The sequence below is a fragment of the Cryptotermes secundus genome, unplaced genomic scaffold (genome assembly GCF_002891405.2).
Source record: "Cryptotermes secundus unplaced genomic scaffold, Csec_1.0 scaffold1817, whole genome shotgun sequence".
In the NCBI taxonomy this organism is placed as follows: Eukaryota; Metazoa; Arthropoda; class Insecta; order Blattodea; family Kalotermitidae; genus Cryptotermes; species Cryptotermes secundus.
In genome coordinates this window covers 270,179-289,996 of record NW_019744163.1, presented here as the reverse complement: position 1 = coordinate 289,996, position 19,818 = coordinate 270,179, and the positions used below count along the sequence as shown (strand labels likewise).

Here is a 19,818-nt window from a genome sequence, read left to right as displayed (position 1 = left end):
ATTTTTTAACTCTTCTACAATTCGGTTACCTCTTCAGTAATGCAAAGACCGGCTATGAGTTTGATGGCAAGTCTTACACAGGGTTTTGGATCTTGACACCAAGATGGAGCATATTATTTGTTTGTTATATTGTTTGTTCGTATTATTTGTTGATTTCCTTCTCCCTGGCCGTCTCCGCTTTCTACCAACTTTCACACTGGGCTTATTCATCGACACTGAAGACGGAGACGATATATTTTTCCGAAGCGTCCGTTGACTATCAACGGACTACACGGCGCTTTATCCTAGAAATAGAACTCTTCATGAAAGTATCGGTTCACTGTATGCCTTCTGTACCGAACAAAGAGAAATATAACTCACACACACAGCTAATTCAGTGTCCAGTGCGTATATCAATATCTCAATATACAACAATAAAAATCCAGTGTGATTCTGCATCAACACATATCACGGTAATTTGAGATTAATATTGCCGACAGATATGTATTAGGCTGTAACTGCCTTTCTTCTTCGACTACCGAGAATGGAGATAATAGTTTTTCTTTCCTCACACCTCTCTTATCTACCACACACTATTGAGCAGATCAGATGCCACGACCAAAAAACAAGACTGTACGTGTACTTGTGTACACAACAACCCATGTTACTGTACACTATCTTACTCAACTGCGCATACCACACGCCACGAGCAAATAACATGACTGTAGGTGTACTCGTGTGACACAACAACCGATGTTACTGTACACTACCTACTCTACTGCTCATACCACACGCCACGAGCAAATAACAGGGGTGTAGGTTTACTTGTGTGACAAAACGATCGATGTTACTGTATACTACCCTACTCTACTGCGCAGGTCAGATGCCACGAGCAAAAAACAAGACTGTACGTGTACTTGAGTGACACAACAACCGACGTTACTGTACACTACCCTACTCTACTCCGCATACTACACGCCACGAGCAAATATCAGGAGTGTAGGTGTTCTTGTGTGATACAACAACCGATGTTACTGTACACCACCTACTCTACTCCGCATACTACACGCCACGAGCAAATAACAGGGGTGTAGGTGTACTTGTGTGACACAACAACCGATGTTACTGTACACTACCTACTCTACTGCGCATACCACACGCCACGAGCAAATAACAGGGGTGTAGGTGTACTCGTGTGACACAACAACCGATGTTACTGTACACTACCCTACTCTACTGCGCATACCACACGCCACGAGCAAATAACAGGGGTGTAGGTGTACTCGTGTGACACAACAACCGATGTTACTGTACACTACCCTACTCTACTGCGCATACCACACGCCACGAGCAAATAACAGGGGTGTAGGTGTACTCGTGTGACACAACAACCGATGTTACTGTACACTACCCTACTCTACTGCGCATACCACACGCCACGAGCAAATAACAGGGGTGTAGGTGTACTCGTGTGACACAACAACCGATGTTACTGTACACTACCCTACTCTACTGCGCATACCACACGCCACGAGCAAATAACAGGGGTGTAGGTGTACTCGTGTGACACAACAACCGATGTTACTGTACACTACCCTACTCTACTGCGCATACCACACGCCACGAGCAAATAACAGGGGTGTAGGTGTACTCGTGTGACACAACAACCGATGTTACTGTACACTACCCTACTCTACTGCGCATACCACACGCCACGAGCAAATAACAGGGGTGTAGGTGTACTCGTGTGACACAACAACCGATGTTACTGTACACTACCTACTCTACTGCGCATACCACACGCCACGAGCAAATAACAGGACTGTAGGTGTACCTGTGTGACACAACAACCGATGTTACTGTACACTACCTACTCTACTCCGCATACTACACGCCACGAGCAAATAACAGGACTGTAGGTGTACTTGTTTGACACAGTAACCGATGTTACTGTACACTACCTTACTCTACTGCGCATACCACAAGCCACGAGCAAATAACAGGACTGTAGGTGTACTTTTGTGACAAAACGACAGATGTTACTGTATACTACCCTATTGTACTGCGCATACCACAAGCCACGAGTAAATAACAGGAGTGTAGGTGTACTTTTGTGACAAAACGACAGATGTTACTGTATACTACCCTATTGTACTGCGCATACCACAAGCCACGAGTAAATAACAGGAGTGTAGGTGTACTTTTGTGACAAAACGACAGATGTTACTGTATACTACCCTACTGTACTGCGCATACCACAAGCCACGAGTAAATAACAGGACTGTAGGTGTACTTTTGTGACAAAACGACAGATGTTACTGTATACTACCCTACTGTACTGCGCAGATCAGATGCCACGAGCAAATATCAGGTGTGTACGCGTACTTGAGTGACACAACAACCAATGTTACTGTACACCTGATAGGAGCGATGCTGTGTTCCTGTTACGGATGTTGGTGCGCCGCAAATCCGTTTAGTGCACTTCGTTCACAGAAGCAGTCGAACTGTAAAGGACTTGAAGGCGATGCCGTAAGTGTCCAATGCACCGTGCATCAGAATTTGTCATCAACAGAAGTGCTTACAATGAATGGGCAGAAAAGGAAACAATCGTCAGAAATAGTGCCCAAGGAAAATATATGGGGGAGAGAGGGTTAAGCAATATTTCCTTCGGGACCATGAGGGACTCTCCTCTGTACACGTCTCAAGCCTGAACCCTCAAACAGTCAACATGAAACATTTTGGGGGGTCACGGAAGATCACATCACACAGTACGTGACCGGAAACTGGCAGACAAAATTGGATTATGTACATAGTCTGAACGTGTCCTTTACAGCTTCAATTATTTCATTAGATTTGTTATTCATTTAGTGTGGAGACAAGGCTGAAACAATGCGCATGCGTTCTACTAAGCACGGTACGCCATGCCGTGAGTAGGCAAACCTTATACGGAAGCTATGACTCTGATAAATGTGTTCTTATTTTCCACCGCGTATTAAAAGAGAGTATGGCAACATTATAATGATGACATAACGCTCTACATCATGAACTGATAACGAGGCAACCTAGTTCCTAGAGTGGGTACGGTACAGCACTTGAATTTCGTTAAGTATCTCGCTTCGATGAATACTTCAAATACAATTTGTATATCTTAATGAAACAGAGAGGTCCATATTATGGCGTGATAAGGATCTTCTGGTACTTAGCCCTGGGTGCCGTTAGAATCTATAATATTCGAAAATAACTGATTCTTCGGTTATTTAAGGATGCTTCCTCAACTGCGTAGTTTAGAAGTCAGGATATACACGTATATAAATGAGAAGTCTGTGGCTTACAGTTCCTGTAACAGAATTTGCCAGGTAGAACTCAGGTAAAATTCAAGACAGCAGAGGTTCGGGCCGGGATTCGAAGCAAGAAGCTTCAGAATACGAAGCAGGGATGCCAACCGCAAACGTTTTCCCACTGGTCCAAATTAACATTATGTAATGACCGACGGTCTGTCAGTCAGTCTGCCTTGGTGTCAAGCACCCATCTGGGTCTTAAGACCAGATTTTTATTTCTGTCAGACAGTTGCGGGTTTGTTGATGTGGGCCACCCTCTCTGACGAGAGGACGAGTCTGTCGTTTTCAAACTGCTGTTGGTCCTCGCCAGTGCGGTCATTCTTGGGTCCGAGTCCAGAGGGCCACATGACCATATTCTACTGCCTCAGACTCCCCCAACCTGGAGAGCCAGGTCCCCGTATTTATATCCCTCAGGAACAGGGTGGTCCGGTTACCCCCCCCCCCCCCCGGGCACTTGTCTGTTTTCTCACTACTCCAGACTTGTTGGATTTCAGGTTCTGTCGCCAGTTTGCACGAAGAGTACGGCTTCCATAGTTGTGACGCCGTGTAGTTCGCATATTACGGAGGAACACATCGCCTCCATCTTCAAGGTGGAAGAATAAGCCAAGCAGAAGACTCAGGCGGCAAGCTATATCCTAACCACGCTCTGATACAAAAGAAGGGGCCTTACTGCGGACTTACTGACTAGAATACATTTGCAGGTAGTTAGACAGAAACCGTTGTGCGAGTATGAGGGACGAGCTGAGACAATTAAATTCCACTGAGACACTTGGTTAACTGTACGGTGGCCTCTATTCTGAAGTACCAGAGGGTAAGGATTCATTACATATTCCCAAAGAAACTTTTGTCTTAATAAGAGAGGCACTAACAACTGGAAGAGTCTGGCTCGTCACTCTGAACCCATAAGGTTACCTCGCAGTCAGGAATAAACTGAATACAAATTGGCTAATAACTTTATTTCATTAATTAAATGTTAGAAAACAGATGCCTGTGCAATGAAAACATGTAAATGAAGTTTTATAACATGGGTTAGGAGATGAAGCTAATTCAATGCTGAGAAGAGCATCTTCTTGAATTTCAGATAGGGGAATCAAGAAGTGGGGTGATGCAGGAAGGGGAAACGTGACGCGACGATGAAAGGAGAGGTAATAAGAAAAATTCTCGAAAACTGTGTCCTTATTGGGGGCACGCGGTAGCGCAGCTGGTTGAGACAATATGCTACAGGCCGGAAGGTCACGGGTTCCATTCCCGATGAGGTCACTGTATTTTTTAATTGACCCATTCCTTCCAGCCGCACTATGGCCCTGCGGTCGACTCAGCCTCTAACAGGAATGAATACCACAAATGTTCCTGGGGGGTAAAGGGCGGCCGGCCGTCGCGTAAGTCTAAGAACCTGACCGCCAACTCTGGATCGTCTGTGTAGGAAATGTAGGAGCCTCGACGTCTCAGAACCCTATGGACCTCCACGGCCTGTTACAGGGATAGCTTTACTTTACCTTTTACTCTGTCCTAATTTAATGATCTTTAGGTAAGGCTTTTCTCGATGGGATGAACAAGGATATGCTAATGAAGGGAAAATGATAATGTGGACAGGTGTAAAATGACACTTTACTGGGGGGATCATTGGGAAGAAAACAAAGTAAATTCTAATGCAAAAAAAAACTCCGTGATTTTAGTCTGCAAGCGAACTATTCCTTCCGAGCGACCGCCGCTTGTCGGCGAATATTTAGTGCCAACTTTAGCGGATAGAGGGTGTCGCGTGGTCAGCGCAACGAATCCCTGTGTCCGTTAATGTTGGTTTTATAGACCTGAGCCGCTATTTCCTTGAAATAACTCCCAAATTATCATCACGAGGCTGAGTGGACCCCGTTCCAGACACACTACTTCTCAAAAAAAAATCTTGTAGAGCAGGGAATCGAACCCGGACCTCTGTATCTGTAGCCAGGAACTCTGACAACTAGACCACAGAAGCGGTTAAATGCTAATGCAAGGATAAATAAATAAAAATATAATACAAAATGGAAGACAAGACATGATTTCTCATACTTAATAATTATCTCTGTTGATGTGGGAAGTGGAAGAGAAGCGGACGATGAAGACAAGTGTAAAGAGGAACTCACTTGAAGAAGGTTCGCTTCGTGGCGAAACGTACACTCTATATCGAGAGGAACAGCTTCATGAAAGGAGGAGATGGGTATGAAGAATTGAGAGCGAAAGAGAGAGGTAAACAGACTAAATGGGGACAGGAAGAAAGGAAAAGAAAAAGCGAACAAAAAGAAAAACGAATTAAGGAAAAAACAAAGAAACATTATGTCAGATAATTAATTGAAGAGTGAACATACAGGAGAAGAGGAAAACGATAGAAGTAATAAAGAAGACAATGAGAGGAACGAAGAGAAATACGGTGGGTAAGAAAAATAAGTAAATTAATGTTCAGTACATAGATTAATGCATTATTAATTAATTATAGAAAAAAGGCACAATAAAAGTGGGAAAGGAAAAAATAAAAGAATAAAGACAAGGCGGAGAGAAATGAGAAGTAACGAATTAATTAGAAAACGAAAGACAAAAGAAGCAGAAAGACATACATAAAAATGAGAAGGAGGGAAGGAAATAAACATAAGGCAAAAAAATACAAACACAGGAGATTACAAAGGAAGACATTTACAGCGAAGGGACAGCGAAGGAAATGAGATTTGTGCAACACAAGAAGGGAATAGCACGGAACATGAACAAACATGCACAAAGATAGGGGTCAGTAGGAATAGACGTGTCTGTTGTGCGGGAGGCTAACCCGGAAACGCGCGTCTGTCGCAACGTGTGGACGGCTGGACACGAGCACTGCCCCGTATCCTGCGCGCGCAGCCCGCCATGAAGTCATCGCGAAAAGGAGACACAGCGATATGGCGACGTATTGTCTGGTAGATATTTACTGACGTTCTGGCGGAACGTACTGCTTCCATCTTCAGGATAGAAAAGTGGGCGGAGCGTGGAAAAAATTGGTACATATACAGGGAAAGGAGTCATGAACTCCATGTCGTCTCTACGTCCATATTGCTTTTCCATGTTTGGCTTAGACCTATCTTGAATGTGAAGGCGTATTGTCTGGTAGATATTTACTGACGTTCTGGCGGAACGTACTGCTTCCATCTTCAGGATAGAAAAGTGGGCGGAGCGTGGAAAAAATTGGTACATATACAGGGAAAGGAGTCATGAACTCCATGTCGTCTCTACGTCCATATTGCTTTTCCATGTTTGGCTTAGACCTATCTTGAATGTGAAGGCAGAATGACGCTCCGAAACGTCGGCAAACTTCTACCAGACTACACAGTCATATTCTAAAAACGGTATCTTTATACTCACAACCAAGAGAATTTCAAACCTGATTACTTATCTTCATGAGGAATTTTTTTTTATTGCTAGTGAGGTGGGACTAAAATCCCTTGTACTGCGGCCACTTCTGGCCTATTGTACCAGCCCCAGATGATAGGTGAGGGTGATTGTGGAGCAGTTGGTGGAATGAAGATTGAGAGGGGAAACCGAAGTACTCGGAGAAAACCTGCCCCAGCGCCACTTGGTCCACGACAAATCCCACTTGAGCAGACCCGGGATCGAACCCGGGCCGCCGCGGTGGGAAGCAAGCGACTAACCGCTTGAGCTATGGCGTGGCCTCATGAGAAAATTACTCTTTCCGAAACGTCCAAACAGAGGGTACATCTGCTAGGCTACTCAGTGTCACATCCTAGGAATCCAAACGCTACTTGAGAGACGAGGCGTAGATGGGATAGCAACATTAGCAACATTGATTTTAAGGAAAAAGGGTTGTGAATTGTAGAATGCAGAACGGGGTAAAGTAGGAGTCCCACAAAGGGGTGAGAAGGGTGGTCATTGACCAGCTGAGCGACTGCCTGCCTTCTAACGAAAGGCTCCGGTTCACCGACTCAGTTAATTATTGTGATAAGCTATATGAAGAAACATTTCGAAAGATTGCATTCAGTTGTGATTTCATGGATTGTAGATTATTATAAAACTGCTTATCATAATTACAAATTAAAAGGATAAAACTTTCTTTTCGTCAGTAAACTGGATATTCAGCGTGAAGAGAAACTTGCGAATCCAGAGTTTTGAGAAATTTCTAACCTGTCGTGGCCCATTTCAGAACATATAAGTAACTGAAGCACAATAAGTTCAACTGCTACTTGGGTTTTGATGGGGCACGTCCTCAGTGCAAGTGAGACACATGTCCACTTCGGCGAGTTCAGACTGAGGCTGTTGCGCCGCTAGCGCTATGTATCGTCTTCTATTCACAGAGTTCACAACACGTTTAAGAGGCTTGAGGGTGTAACCCCCTGGCAACTTGCCCGCAGAGATCATCAACCCTGGGTCATCAATGCCATTAATACACCCCCGCCGTCTGCTTTATTAGCCGCCCTCACACCACTAGTCTCTGTATCGGGCACTGCACAACTCTGCTAAGCCGACAGACCAACGCGGATATCTGCAGGCTGACGTCCAACTCCCGCTCAGAAATAAGCACAAACATGCTCCATCAGTTCCGAGACATTTGGCTCGAACAAGCTGGCTGAAAGGAGGTCCGCGGTTCTAATCTGGGCACTGACATCAACTATCTTGAGGATGAAGAATGCCATCTTCTGGGATGTGGCGCCGTGTAGATCTTGTAGGAACCAGGGTGATTTGTACGATTTTCTCGTAATGCAATGACTACCCGGCAAAGAGACAAGCTGACTCAGACACTCAGTAAGGACTCGGTGACTGACGCGACTAGCCAAGAGTGGAGGAGCGTTATGGGAACACTGTAACGGAAGGTAACATAAACTGAAACTAAAACTAACAATTCTTTAAGCGCAAGGCTCCTTATGTCTCTAGGAGACTTCTGAGCAAAATTAGGCAAAGTTTCCCGCCCAAGTAGTTTCCAATGCCTCCGGTAGATGGGGAAGTATCGGGAACCACTGCCAGCTTTGCTGGCTGAACGGGGCTGATAGCGAGCACCAGTACCGGCAGGGTATGGCGACTGGTAGAATATCAAAGGGGGACGTACAATAGACTATTAGTCGCGGTGCATGGGGAAACCCACCCCTCAAATAATAATAATAATGATAATAATAATAATAATAATAAGCGCAAGGCACTTACCTCTTCCTTCTCTCCAAGTGTTTCTCCATTTTCTACGCGGAATCGACGCCCGTTCAGTTCCTGCCCGTCCGACTCGATCTGCGGCAGCTGGAAGCACAGAGATATCTCTGTTAGAGCAGGTTCCTCTCGGGGCGGCTTCGTCACTGCATCCTGTCATGTGGGTGGTCGCAATTGTGGACATGATGGGACATCTGGAACCTTCATTGTCTTGACATTCGAAAACTACCGTTACACTGTCACGCGTATGAGTAATTATAGACGGGGTTTGGATTGGTAATTGGTAATTTATAGACTGTAACTAATACAAGTAACTATAGCGCTATCGCTAATTTACACACTCTGCAGTTCAATACAGAGCGTACTAAGTTTTCACCAGTCGTTGCCTGGTGACGGATCTCAACAATGTCCTCTTCTTCCGTGCTCAAGTTCTTACAGGCATGTGACTGTCCTACAACTAAACTCACTGCTCCAGTTCTCGTCTCTCAAATAACAAACTAACTCAATTTTCCAGCTACTCCCGCTCATAACCTCTCGGCACTGACTGCATAGGGAACACAATTCCTCTGTTTTCTTTGCGGGCGGCTGCTTAGCAACGTCCGCTGTTATGACTCCATAATTCTTGCTTTGAAAGAACACGCCACAATATATGGCGTACAATCGTACTTAATTAGAAAAAAGGAGGAAATTTACACAAAAATAGAAGAAAGTAGCTCAGTCAATGTAGTCATGAGATTATGCGCGGGATGACCAGGATATCAGGATTAGATTTCCGGAAGAGGCTGAGATTTATTTTTTATTTCCATTTTTCCAGGGCCCACCCACCTTCCTACCGAGATATGAAGCTGACCACTCACCTTCATATAGAGTCGAGGCTAGGGTGTGCCCTCCCGGGGTGGTGCTTAATTAAGCGCAGGGACAGCTTTACTCTCGCGCTTTTGTTATGCCCGTCACCGTAATGCAATAAGCACGATGTCATTTCGTCCAAATTATATACACAGCTCCATCCCCTCTGTAAACTCAGCGCATCTCCATTAGAAAGCCTCAACCAGATAATCCCCTCTGAAGACATAATCGCTGCCTGCTAATGAGAAATCCATAAATACATGAAAAAACTGACAGCATCTGGGTGTTAAAACAGATGGTAAATATAGTAACCACTGTACTTCGGAGTGCAAGCATGTTTCCGTGTTTGCTGATAAAGCGCCACGAACTTCTGCGGTGGGGCATACTAACTGCGCAATGGATAAACCAAAATAATAGGATTATTGTTTAGCATACTAATTGCGCGGCCCTGTAAATTGCAAAACAAAACGGCTTCAAGTGAATATTAAACAAAAGCATGCGCCGATATGAGCTGCCCAGTCGAAATGTTACATGTAGGCTGCGGTAATTGATTTGTCTCTTCCGTAGTGGCCGTCAACGCTTCATAACAACACTCTAATACAGCTGTTACGTGACACTGGCTCACAAAACTGTAGCAATGTGAATAGCGGTCTCATTACGCCGGTTCACCCGGTACAGCTAATTAACATAACTCAGTGATCACCGGACTGTGATTCGCTAACCCACACAGGAAGCACAGAATTTGCCATGCGGGTCCGCCCAAAATAAACCAACGGAAATTCTGTGGAGGAAGGCAATGCGTTGAGGATCGAAACATGAGCCAAGCAAAGAGGAAACAAAATGGCTGTTTGATCTTCAAGCCTGCTGATGGGGGCAGTAAGCAGTAATTTCCTCTAAGACATCAGTAAACTTACACCAGACTACACGTCTTCACATCTCAGAAGATAATACTCTTCGAATTATACGGAATTAACCTTCAGAACTAATGGGATATTTATCGCAGTTGCACCCAACAGCCCTATCCCAATTTGTAAGAGAGCCATTCGGAAGGTAACGCCCGGTGAGCTGTTAACAAAACAATTAATGGGAAAATTTTATTATATACAAAAAGTACGCACATACTTAAGCTACTTCTGAACGTAGTCACCGCCGGAACTGAGTCACTTCTCGTACCGGGGATCACTTTTTGTATGCCTATGTAGTGGAAGGCTGCTGCCTGTCGCCTCTGCAATGTTTTGTATTTCAAAACACTAAAAACTGCATAGAGCCATTTAGAAAAAAAAAAGATGTGGAAGGCTGATTTCCGGTGTAGTGCTTCTCCATGACAATGTATATCTCCATACACCTCCTTGCACTCGAACACGGCTGGAACTTTCAACTGGGAGTTGTTTGACTATCCCCTTACAGCCCTGATCTCACTCTGAATGACTACCACCTGTTCACATACTTGAAGAGCTATTTTGAATCAGTTTTCAACAATGAGGAGACATTGAAAGATGTCAAAACATGGCTGAGCTCATCGGTGGCAGACTTCCTTGACACAGGCATACAAGAACTTATTCACCGATACGACAAGTGACTCAGTTGCGGCGGTGAATACGTTGAAAAGCAGTTTTATGTACGTATTTTTTGTACATAATAAAAATTTGTTTCTCACTGCTTATTTCGTTAACAGATCACCGGGGGTTACTTTCGGAATAGCCCTCATAAAAGTGACTGCAGAGGGAGAATATTAGATCCCCTCACCACCCCCAAGGTATCAACGCTTTTCTGTTGACCTGGCAACGCAATTACAGGGCTGAATATCAACAGTTTTCTGTCTCGCTCTCCAAATGCAGTCGCGAAATGAAATTCGGGTTCGTGTGTGAAACGCGTACTGAGGGCACGTCACACCTTGAGTTGGCAACTTTACGGAAGAAATGTCCAGTGTGTGTAATGGGATCTTCGGTACAGCCATTTTGGTTCCTAACGTGTACTTGGAAGCTTCTAATCGCTACGTAGCGAGCCATGGCACTGTCTGGTGATGACTACCACTAAGACGCAGCTGAAGTGGGCCAAGTCTAAGACTGCAGTCACTCATGGCTGAACTCTTGGTCATTAAATGATGCTGTGCCAGTGCTGGTGTTCGTGTTCTGTGGGGTTTCTTCAACGCAACACTACATGTCCTCAGTTGCAGATGTGGAGCCGGCCTCCAGACATGGAGGTACGCTGAGAATATGTTGAATAAAGTCACTGAAATCCGACAAGAGGCACTGTTCAATCTTAAGGCTGGTTGCGTCGGCTGCGAACGCTTAACATGGGTTGATACGTTACCCAGAGATTCGGACTTAAATTAAGAGGTTATCAGCGTGATGAGTGATTAAATATAGAAGAGTGAGACAGATGAAGCTGGTAGCACGCGTCAGAGATGACGCATGCATAAGAAGAGTTTTGTCGAGAAACCTGAAGGGAAGAGACCATGTGGGAGCCCTAGATGTAGATGGGGATAATATTAAAAAGTATAGTGGAGAAACAAGGTTCGAGAATGTGACCTAGATTCAGCTGGCTCAGGATGCAGACCACTGGCTGCATTTTGTAAATACAATAATGCATCTTCCTTTTCCGTAAGCATGGATAACCTATTGAATAGGAGAGTAACATTTGGCTCGTCAAGAGAGCTCTGTTCCATCAAGAGCGTGGGATATTAAGATGATCTGCAAGTAATGAATTTGAAAGTGTGCGGGAAAAAGCCGTTGTAAGAGATTCTGAGATTGTATCTCAGAGTTTATCTTGAGAAGCTAACAGAAATGAGGAGAACTTCAGTCAGGACCGCTGAACACTGGATGACGTTTAAACCAATGTGCTCTCGGATCAGAATAACCATTTGAAAGTGACATTTGTTCCTACAAGTTAGCGCTGATCAACACCCCATTGCCACACCACCTGGTCATGTCTCCTGCAGCAGCTCCATATCTAAACTGAAGACAATCAGACAGAAATGGCTAATAAAACTGCAGAATTTTCGTGTGGGCAGCTACATCTCTCGCCCAATACGTGAACTGTTTCGACTCCCATCCACCGGCGTTTCACAGCCGTCAAAGTACGTAATGTCGCACAGAGGGATGGATATCCCGCCACTGCCAAGTGGGCAGAAGTGTTAATGGGATGCAGTACACAAACCTGAGTTCAGTTATATGTATTTTTCTATTTCGCGTGTAGTATTTTGAAGGCCGGGTTTTTTTTTTTAGTTGTGGAATGTAGTTTCTTGTACTACCTTGTGTATGAGTGATTACTGAATTTGATTTACTTTTTTCTATTTTATAAGACTACAATATTTATTTTAACCAAAAAGAAAGAAGTAAAGCTCTCCCTGTAACAGACCGTGGAGGCCCATAGGGTTGTGAGACGTCGAGACTCCCACATTTTCCATACAATCGGCTCACAGATGGCAATGAGGTTGTCAGCCTTACGCAGCGACCGTCCTTTACCCCCCAGGAAGATTCCTGGTACTCATTTCTGTTAGAGGCTGAGAAGACCCCAGGGTCATAGTGCGGCTGGAAGGATTAGGTCAACTGAAAAATACAGTGGTATCATCGGAATCGAACCCGCGACCTTGCGGTTTGTAGCACAGTTCCTCAACCAACTACGCTACTGCGTGGCCCAGAAAATAAAAAGTCTGATAAAATGAAGAAAGCAAAGAAAGGAACACCTCAGCTGACTCATAATCAATCGAACCGAGCCAAGTCTGACCGATGTAAAGTAAGTCAGGCATCCATAGCTCTGTGGGCGAGGGATCCACATCTTGATTCATGTTCTATGCAGTTCTGTGGCAATGCCTGCAGGCTGTGTGGTTCGGATGCAATTTCCGTTTCCTCTCATGAAATTTAAAGACGCGAGACCTGTCTGCTACACAGAAGTCACTTCTGCGACTTCCAGATCTTATTAATCCCATTTTATTCCCTCCACGCGACAAAATTCTGAAGATCTGCTTCCCACATACACGTACAGCTCTGGTCTGTGTTCTGCACGACGCTACAATCAACAGAAACCAACTGCCTCCAAGCATAAAAAAAAAATTGCAGTACACCAGAAACTGGACAAACACATGCACATACGTACACGTATCAGGAATTTAGGGAAATGATGGCCCCAGACAAATGTGTCAGCAAAGCACCCCAAATATTCAGAAGTTTGGGCAAATTCGAACTTGAAATGATCTGGGCTCTTCAGTGAAATATAAAGTAATAAAGAAATAAAGATGTATAGGGGAGTGGAGATTATGCTTCACACATTCTAACCCTGGGAACGAGATATAAACAAGTGGTGAGCTTCACGCTCCCATCGTTTTATCACCAGGGACAAGTACCGTAATACTAACTCTATAAGAGGCCTGATGGGCCCCAGGTTCGGTGTGAATGAAGGGACGGAAAGAAAAATTTCGTTCCCTGTTGGATGTAAACAGAGGCTCGCCCAATTTGTAGTCAGTGATTTGTTTACTGACCTTGTTAAATTATTTTCCTGTATCTTGTGTTCCGGACCATTTAACACTCTAGGCACTTTGCGCTCATGAGAACCATGTTTCAGCAATTTCTCACTTAGCGACTTGTACGGGGCTCTATCAGGGGCTACAATTCTCGGGTCCTTAGTGCAGACATTCCAATATATGATATGACGTCTCGTTGCACAGAAACTCCGAGGGACATGAACCTGTTCTGCACTAACATGCCGGTCTCCTGCACGTTAAGGAATTACGTTAGTGCCCATTGCTGCCACAAAGACACAACATACTCTGAGAAACAAGAATATGTAGGAGAATACTGATGAGAAATACACGTATAACTCGAGGACACGCCTCGATGCCTAGGCACAGTCAGGAAATTAACACAGTAAATGTTTCGAGCAAAATTCATGCAATGTTTTTCGCTGTTGTATAGCTTCTTTGTCCCAGCGATTCATTACTATGACACTGCCCTTTGAGTTTACGTTGTGGGAAGAACTCTATCACTTTAAATTGATCATATATAGCCCCAAAGTTTCGCACTGCCACAATGTTTTTTACTGCTCACTTACGAGAAATATTTCATACCAAAATTTACGCACATTTATTTACTAAGTTTCACGTGCCTTTCACTGGCTGTCGCCGTGAAACCGACAGCCCTTGAACGATTTCGGTCTGCCCCATGTTGTTCTACATCGATAATATCAAATTTTATCACATTTTTCAAAGGGCTCCTAGCTTACTTCAGGTACGTGTCTCTGACGTCTCGCCCGACCCAAAAGTTTACGAGATCGCTGTTATTAACTTGTTTGAGATAGGATAAAATAAAGTGAAATGAATTTAATTAGTTAAAAAATATGACGTTTCAGTGGCCTCAATTTCATAATGTTCATGATGAATATCATGAGAATTAGTCAACAGCTTTGAAAATTAAAATGGGGGATACACAGACAGCGTGGTGATCTCATAAGCTTACTCCTGCCCTTAAGAATAGCAAACAGACAGCAAACAAAAGAGAGATGTGAGTGTGAATACAGCCTGGAGGCCAGAGGCCAGTGTCCAGTGGCGGGCAATACTGAACACTGAATTCCCATAAAGTCTGGCAATTTTTGGACAGCTGAGAAACTGTAAACTTCTCAAGGACTATGTAAGATTTGAGGTTTTCACAGCGGTGACTATGAAGAAAGCAGTTTTCTTGGATTTGGCAACGCGTATATGTGGTGTTGACCGACGTTTCGGAGGAACGTATCGTCTCCATCTTCAGGGTAGAAGGAAAAATATAAGAAATCCGCAGGCGAAGGAACCGTGAGAACCGGTAAAAGCAGACTGCTTTCTTCATTCTCAAGGACTCTTCTCCAAGTTATATACGAAACACTTATCATGTGTTAACCGCAAACATGGAACACATGGGACTAGATGTGATAACTTAGGCGGTCCATGGATACTGACAGCAGAATGAGGCATTACGTTTTATGATTAAGATGAGACTCAACGCAGTCTGGCAGAATTTTACAAACGCTTAAGACAAAAGTACAGATTCAATCTTCAGGATCCAAAAGAACGCGAAGCGAGCATCCAAAGGGAATAAAAGCAGTATGGACTACAGTCTGTACGGTCCTCCGAAACATCAGTAAACATCTTCCAGATTATATAGGTCTCACCACAGAAGACAGACGTCTTCATAATTACCACTGATCCAACCCCTGTATTTCCTGCTACACGCACCGTACGAACCAGACATAACTTCTTGACACTTTCAGAGCCATGCTGTGCAAACGTAACACATCCCCTCCTCCCCTCTATTCCTTTGTCTTAACCCTCAAGACAGACAGACACCCAGTCCAGTGCCCTCAACAAGGCTGCACGCAGTTTTCGCCCTTCCGTACCAGGACGTGAGCAGCAAGTTGACAAGGGCTTAGACCCATCATTCCAACAGAGGCTGTACAGAACCGTGTTGCTACAAGAGCAACAGTTGGACAGGCTGCAATGTGAAAGGATTTCTACCTCCTTATCACATCCACGGACTGGAAACTAATCTATATAAACTGGGGACGGACGGCTGGGGGTTACTTTGAATACAGAACTACGGAACTCTGTAATTCCACAGACATTACTACGAAGTTCCAGACGCTAAGACTTTCGCCAGATCCTAAGGAACGCAATGCAAATGTTATGCCCGTCCGGTTACACCGACGAAATGAGAGAGGGTGTCCCGCGGGAACAGACTGCCCCAGATCCTGGGGCACTGAAGTGATCGACAAACATGAAGACGGGTTTAATTCCAGAAGCAGCAAAACCTGTGACATACTCAAGGTGTTTAATGGGTGTAACCGCACCATGCAGGAACATCAACAATGTTGTTGATTTACATTCTTAATTACAATGTACTACATTTAAATGAACTGTATTACTGATAACAATAGATGATACACAATTGCTCCCCCCAGCACCAGCAGACGCCAAGGACAACATCTGGTCTTTCTGAGGGACAAGCAAGCTGCAGGTCACTTGAAAACCCAGAATGGAGCAGGAAGTATCCCGCTGTGTTTTCTGGGGATTTCAATGCTTAACTTCGACGGTTCAAGTCTTTGAAAATTTGAGACTTGACAGATACCGAGCGATCGTTAGCGTACCTCCATTTATTTGAGAGCTGTCAGATGGACCGTGTTGTACTTAGGCCCAAATTAACATGGATCTGGTTAGGGATTGGCTGAATGCAAATGAGAGAAACACCCAAATTTTAGGTTCAGCCAATCAGCAAAATTTCAGAGGAGAGGAATCCAGGCGTTCCCGGAACCGTCGGGACTTCTGCCTCTCCAGAGCAGTCAGTCATCAGAAGGAAATAGCGGCAGTCAGTCAGTCATTACAAGTCTTTACAAGGGAATAAGAGCGGTTAGTCATGGACAGTGAGTAACAGGAGTGAGTAGCCCAAGGGAGTAACAGTAGTAACCTCCCGGACGTTAAATTGGTGTACAAAGTCCAAGTGCTAGGGCCTCGTAATGTGTAACTCTAGTGAACACTAACAATAAAAGCAACAGTGTTGGTGAAGTGCGAGTTTTTTTCAGTGTTCTCTCTCTCTCCTTGAGTAAGCAAGGCCCAGAAGTCGCCCTGAGACAGAATCTCGTCCTACCTTCTGAGCAGTCGGAACCCCAAACGCCCGCCTATCCAAATCCCCACCTTTGTTTTCCCCGTTCCAAACTCGTGGATTTCACCCAAGTCCACTGGCGCCCATACAAATTCAAGTATTCAGAGCAATCCCACACCCTATCCTGAACCAGACAGCTACAAGGAAGCGGCGGATGAAAGTGCAGACCACGAAAGGGTGGACGTGAAGGACGGTAATAAGTGACGACCAACTCGTGAGGCTTGAAGTCTCACTGAGCGGTAAGGACGACGAAGAGGAGGGCGATAAGATGGGTTCTTTCAGAATTGAGTACGAAGTACGTTTTCAACCTCTGAATGTACGAAACAGCAAACTATGATTGCAAACAGATAATTTTATATTGGGGGGGGGAAGCTGTGGGTTACTTAAGGGCTACATGGAGACGTATGGTAGAATGACAGATTAATTGGAAATGATTTGGAAGGAAACAATAGTAGTTACATTGAAATATACTATCCCGGAATTTTCCAGGAAGGGCTGAGGAAATCCATCACGAACCTCAGTTACGGCAGCTAATGTATCTGCCGAGATTCGAACCCACAACATTAAAATACGTCCGCCGTTGGAAACCGCTACCAAGTAACGGCTAGTGAAGACTGAAAATACTTTATGTGTGCTATAGTTACAGTAATCTTTCGAGTGCGTAACTCAGTGAGTCTGTCGTAGTTGTTTGTCTTTACGTTCTATAAGTGTCCAATAATATTGGTGGGAAAGCCAGAAGGAAAGAGACCACAGGGAAGACCAAGGCGTAGGTGGGTGGACAATATTAGAATGGATCTTAGAGAGGTAGGATGTGATGATATGGATTGGATAGATCTGGCTCAGGATAGGGACCAGTGGAGGGCTCTTGTGAACACGGTAATGAACCTTAGGGTTCCATAAAATGCTCGGAAATTCTTGAGTAGCTGCAGAATTGACGGCTCCTCCAGAAGGGCTCAGCTCCATGAGTGAGTAAGTAAGTAAGTGTCTAATAAATCCGATTACCAATCCAAACCCCGTCTATAGTCACACAACTTGAAAATTAAGTTCGTCATTCGGCAAGAACCTAAGCTTCACTCATTCACCTGCCATCCTCTGCATATACACACAATAAAGAAAGAAACATACAAACGACGCAAAAAGCTAACTAATTCCTTTGTAGCAGAACTGGACGGTTCAACAAAGGACGTCACTACCGCCCGCCACTGAGCACGATCTGAGCCACCACCACGACCTCTTTTCTGGAGCAGGGCCAAGAGAAAGAAGGGGTTGTTGGGCTCTTGTGGAGGGCGGATATGGGCGCCCCATGCTGACCGGCAAAACCCACCATCATCCAGAAATTCAATTTACTCCCGCAGAGGCCCCGTGTCTCAGGGATGTTACCACTATACTTGCACACGAGGGGCGACCCCGACAATCGGGCTGCCTGCTCTAGGGGGGCTCATTACGACATAGCAGAAGCTTATCAGCACGGCGCAACTTCGTGTGACAGTCACGTCTACACACAACAGTTCTTGAGGAAGAAATGTGATTCTTGTCGGCCACGTCGCCTACGCTAACGCGCGTAAAACAGTGCTGTGTTATCTGTGTGGGTAGTGGCCTTGAAACACACCGGTCCCCCATCCAAGGCGCATAGTTTCGGAATTAATTCCGAATCGAAACAGGCCACAGGGCCTAAATTCGAGGAGAAACAAGGCCTGATGCTACGTTTTCAGTCTCAAGAAAAAGTAAATAAGAAGGAATTTCGAAATCTCAGGAAGAAGAAGATTTTAAATGTCTGGACTGTAAACATGACACAAAACGCTGGATCTGAGGTTGTGGCGTCATTTACTCTAGAGGGTGCTTCATTATGAGTTCGGAGGCAACCCGACGTTTCAGGGGAACACATCATCTCCATCTTCAGCTTGTGACCTGCTTCTGCTGGTTTCTTGCTTGCCTTAATTTTCGACCCTGAAGATGGAGAGGACATGTTCCTCGAAACGTCTGGTTCCCTCCGAGCTACAGGGTGTTACAGGCCAGAAACCCGTACTCTTCATTATAACAACAGTTTGGAATGTCACCAGTATTGCTGTGTCTTGTTTATTAAATGACTACTTCTCATAGGCACAGTTCCATGTAGAACTGATAGGTGAATGGGGAGGGATGTGTAAATGTTCCATGTGTATCCGTTGCCGCGGAAACGAATTTACCGAGCCGTTGCTTAGAAATGGCTCTACACGCTACAGTATTAAGTCTTGCGAAGTCTTTTTAACACTTTAATCAAGTCTACCTGCTCTACGCTGGTTTATTGCTTGGCTTATTCTTCGACCCTGAAGATGGAAGCGATATGTTCCTCCGAAATATTGGTTGACTTTCAACTGACTGCAAGGCGCTATATCCCAAAAGTTGGGAGTCTTCTTAATAAATTGATGATTTGCAAAAATGTACAATATTTTCTAAGAATTAGGATCATCAGTTTCAAATATTATTTATAAGAACATAAGATTCGTTCCGGCACGGAGCCAATGAACTGCGTGGAGTGTCAAAAGAAGTTTGAGGGCAGTGCTAAATCAATTCCTGGGCCATAACATTCTCTAACGCTGTACTGTGTTGATGTTTCCTACCTCCATGTGTGTTAAAGTTCATGATGCCATTATCGTACATAGAATACTGAGCACTATGATCGAGAGAATGAAATTAAGTTATTTTGTATAACTTCCGGGGTTTTACCACACGTGGTATGGAGCTCATAAAGCGTTTTGTAATCAAAATGGACTCATACGAGGGCCATTTCGTGTGAAATTTACAGATACGAGAGAGTTGTCGCCGTATAGATGCAAATACTTGGACTGTTACTGACAGTCAAATGTAAATTTGTCCCTGCGCTTAATTAATTAAACATGACG

The 19,818-nt window shown here is 44.5% G+C and overlaps 1 protein-coding gene across 7 annotated transcripts in view; it reads right to left on the bottom strand.

Moving 5' to 3' along the window:
- The window catches only part of LOC111874619 (GTPase-activating Rap/Ran-GAP domain-like protein 3), a 252,542-nt gene that overhangs the window by 70,362 nt on the left and 162,362 nt on the right, over nucleotides 1-19,818 (bottom strand). For all 7 annotated transcript variants that reach the window (XM_033755527.1, XM_033755531.1, XM_023870259.2 and 4 more), the window contains one exon: nucleotides 8,472-8,558. In XM_033755527.1, coding sequence (XP_033611418.1) covers nucleotides 8,472-8,558 — 87 coding nt within the window. The remainder of the gene's footprint in view (nucleotides 1-8,471; nucleotides 8,559-19,818) is intronic.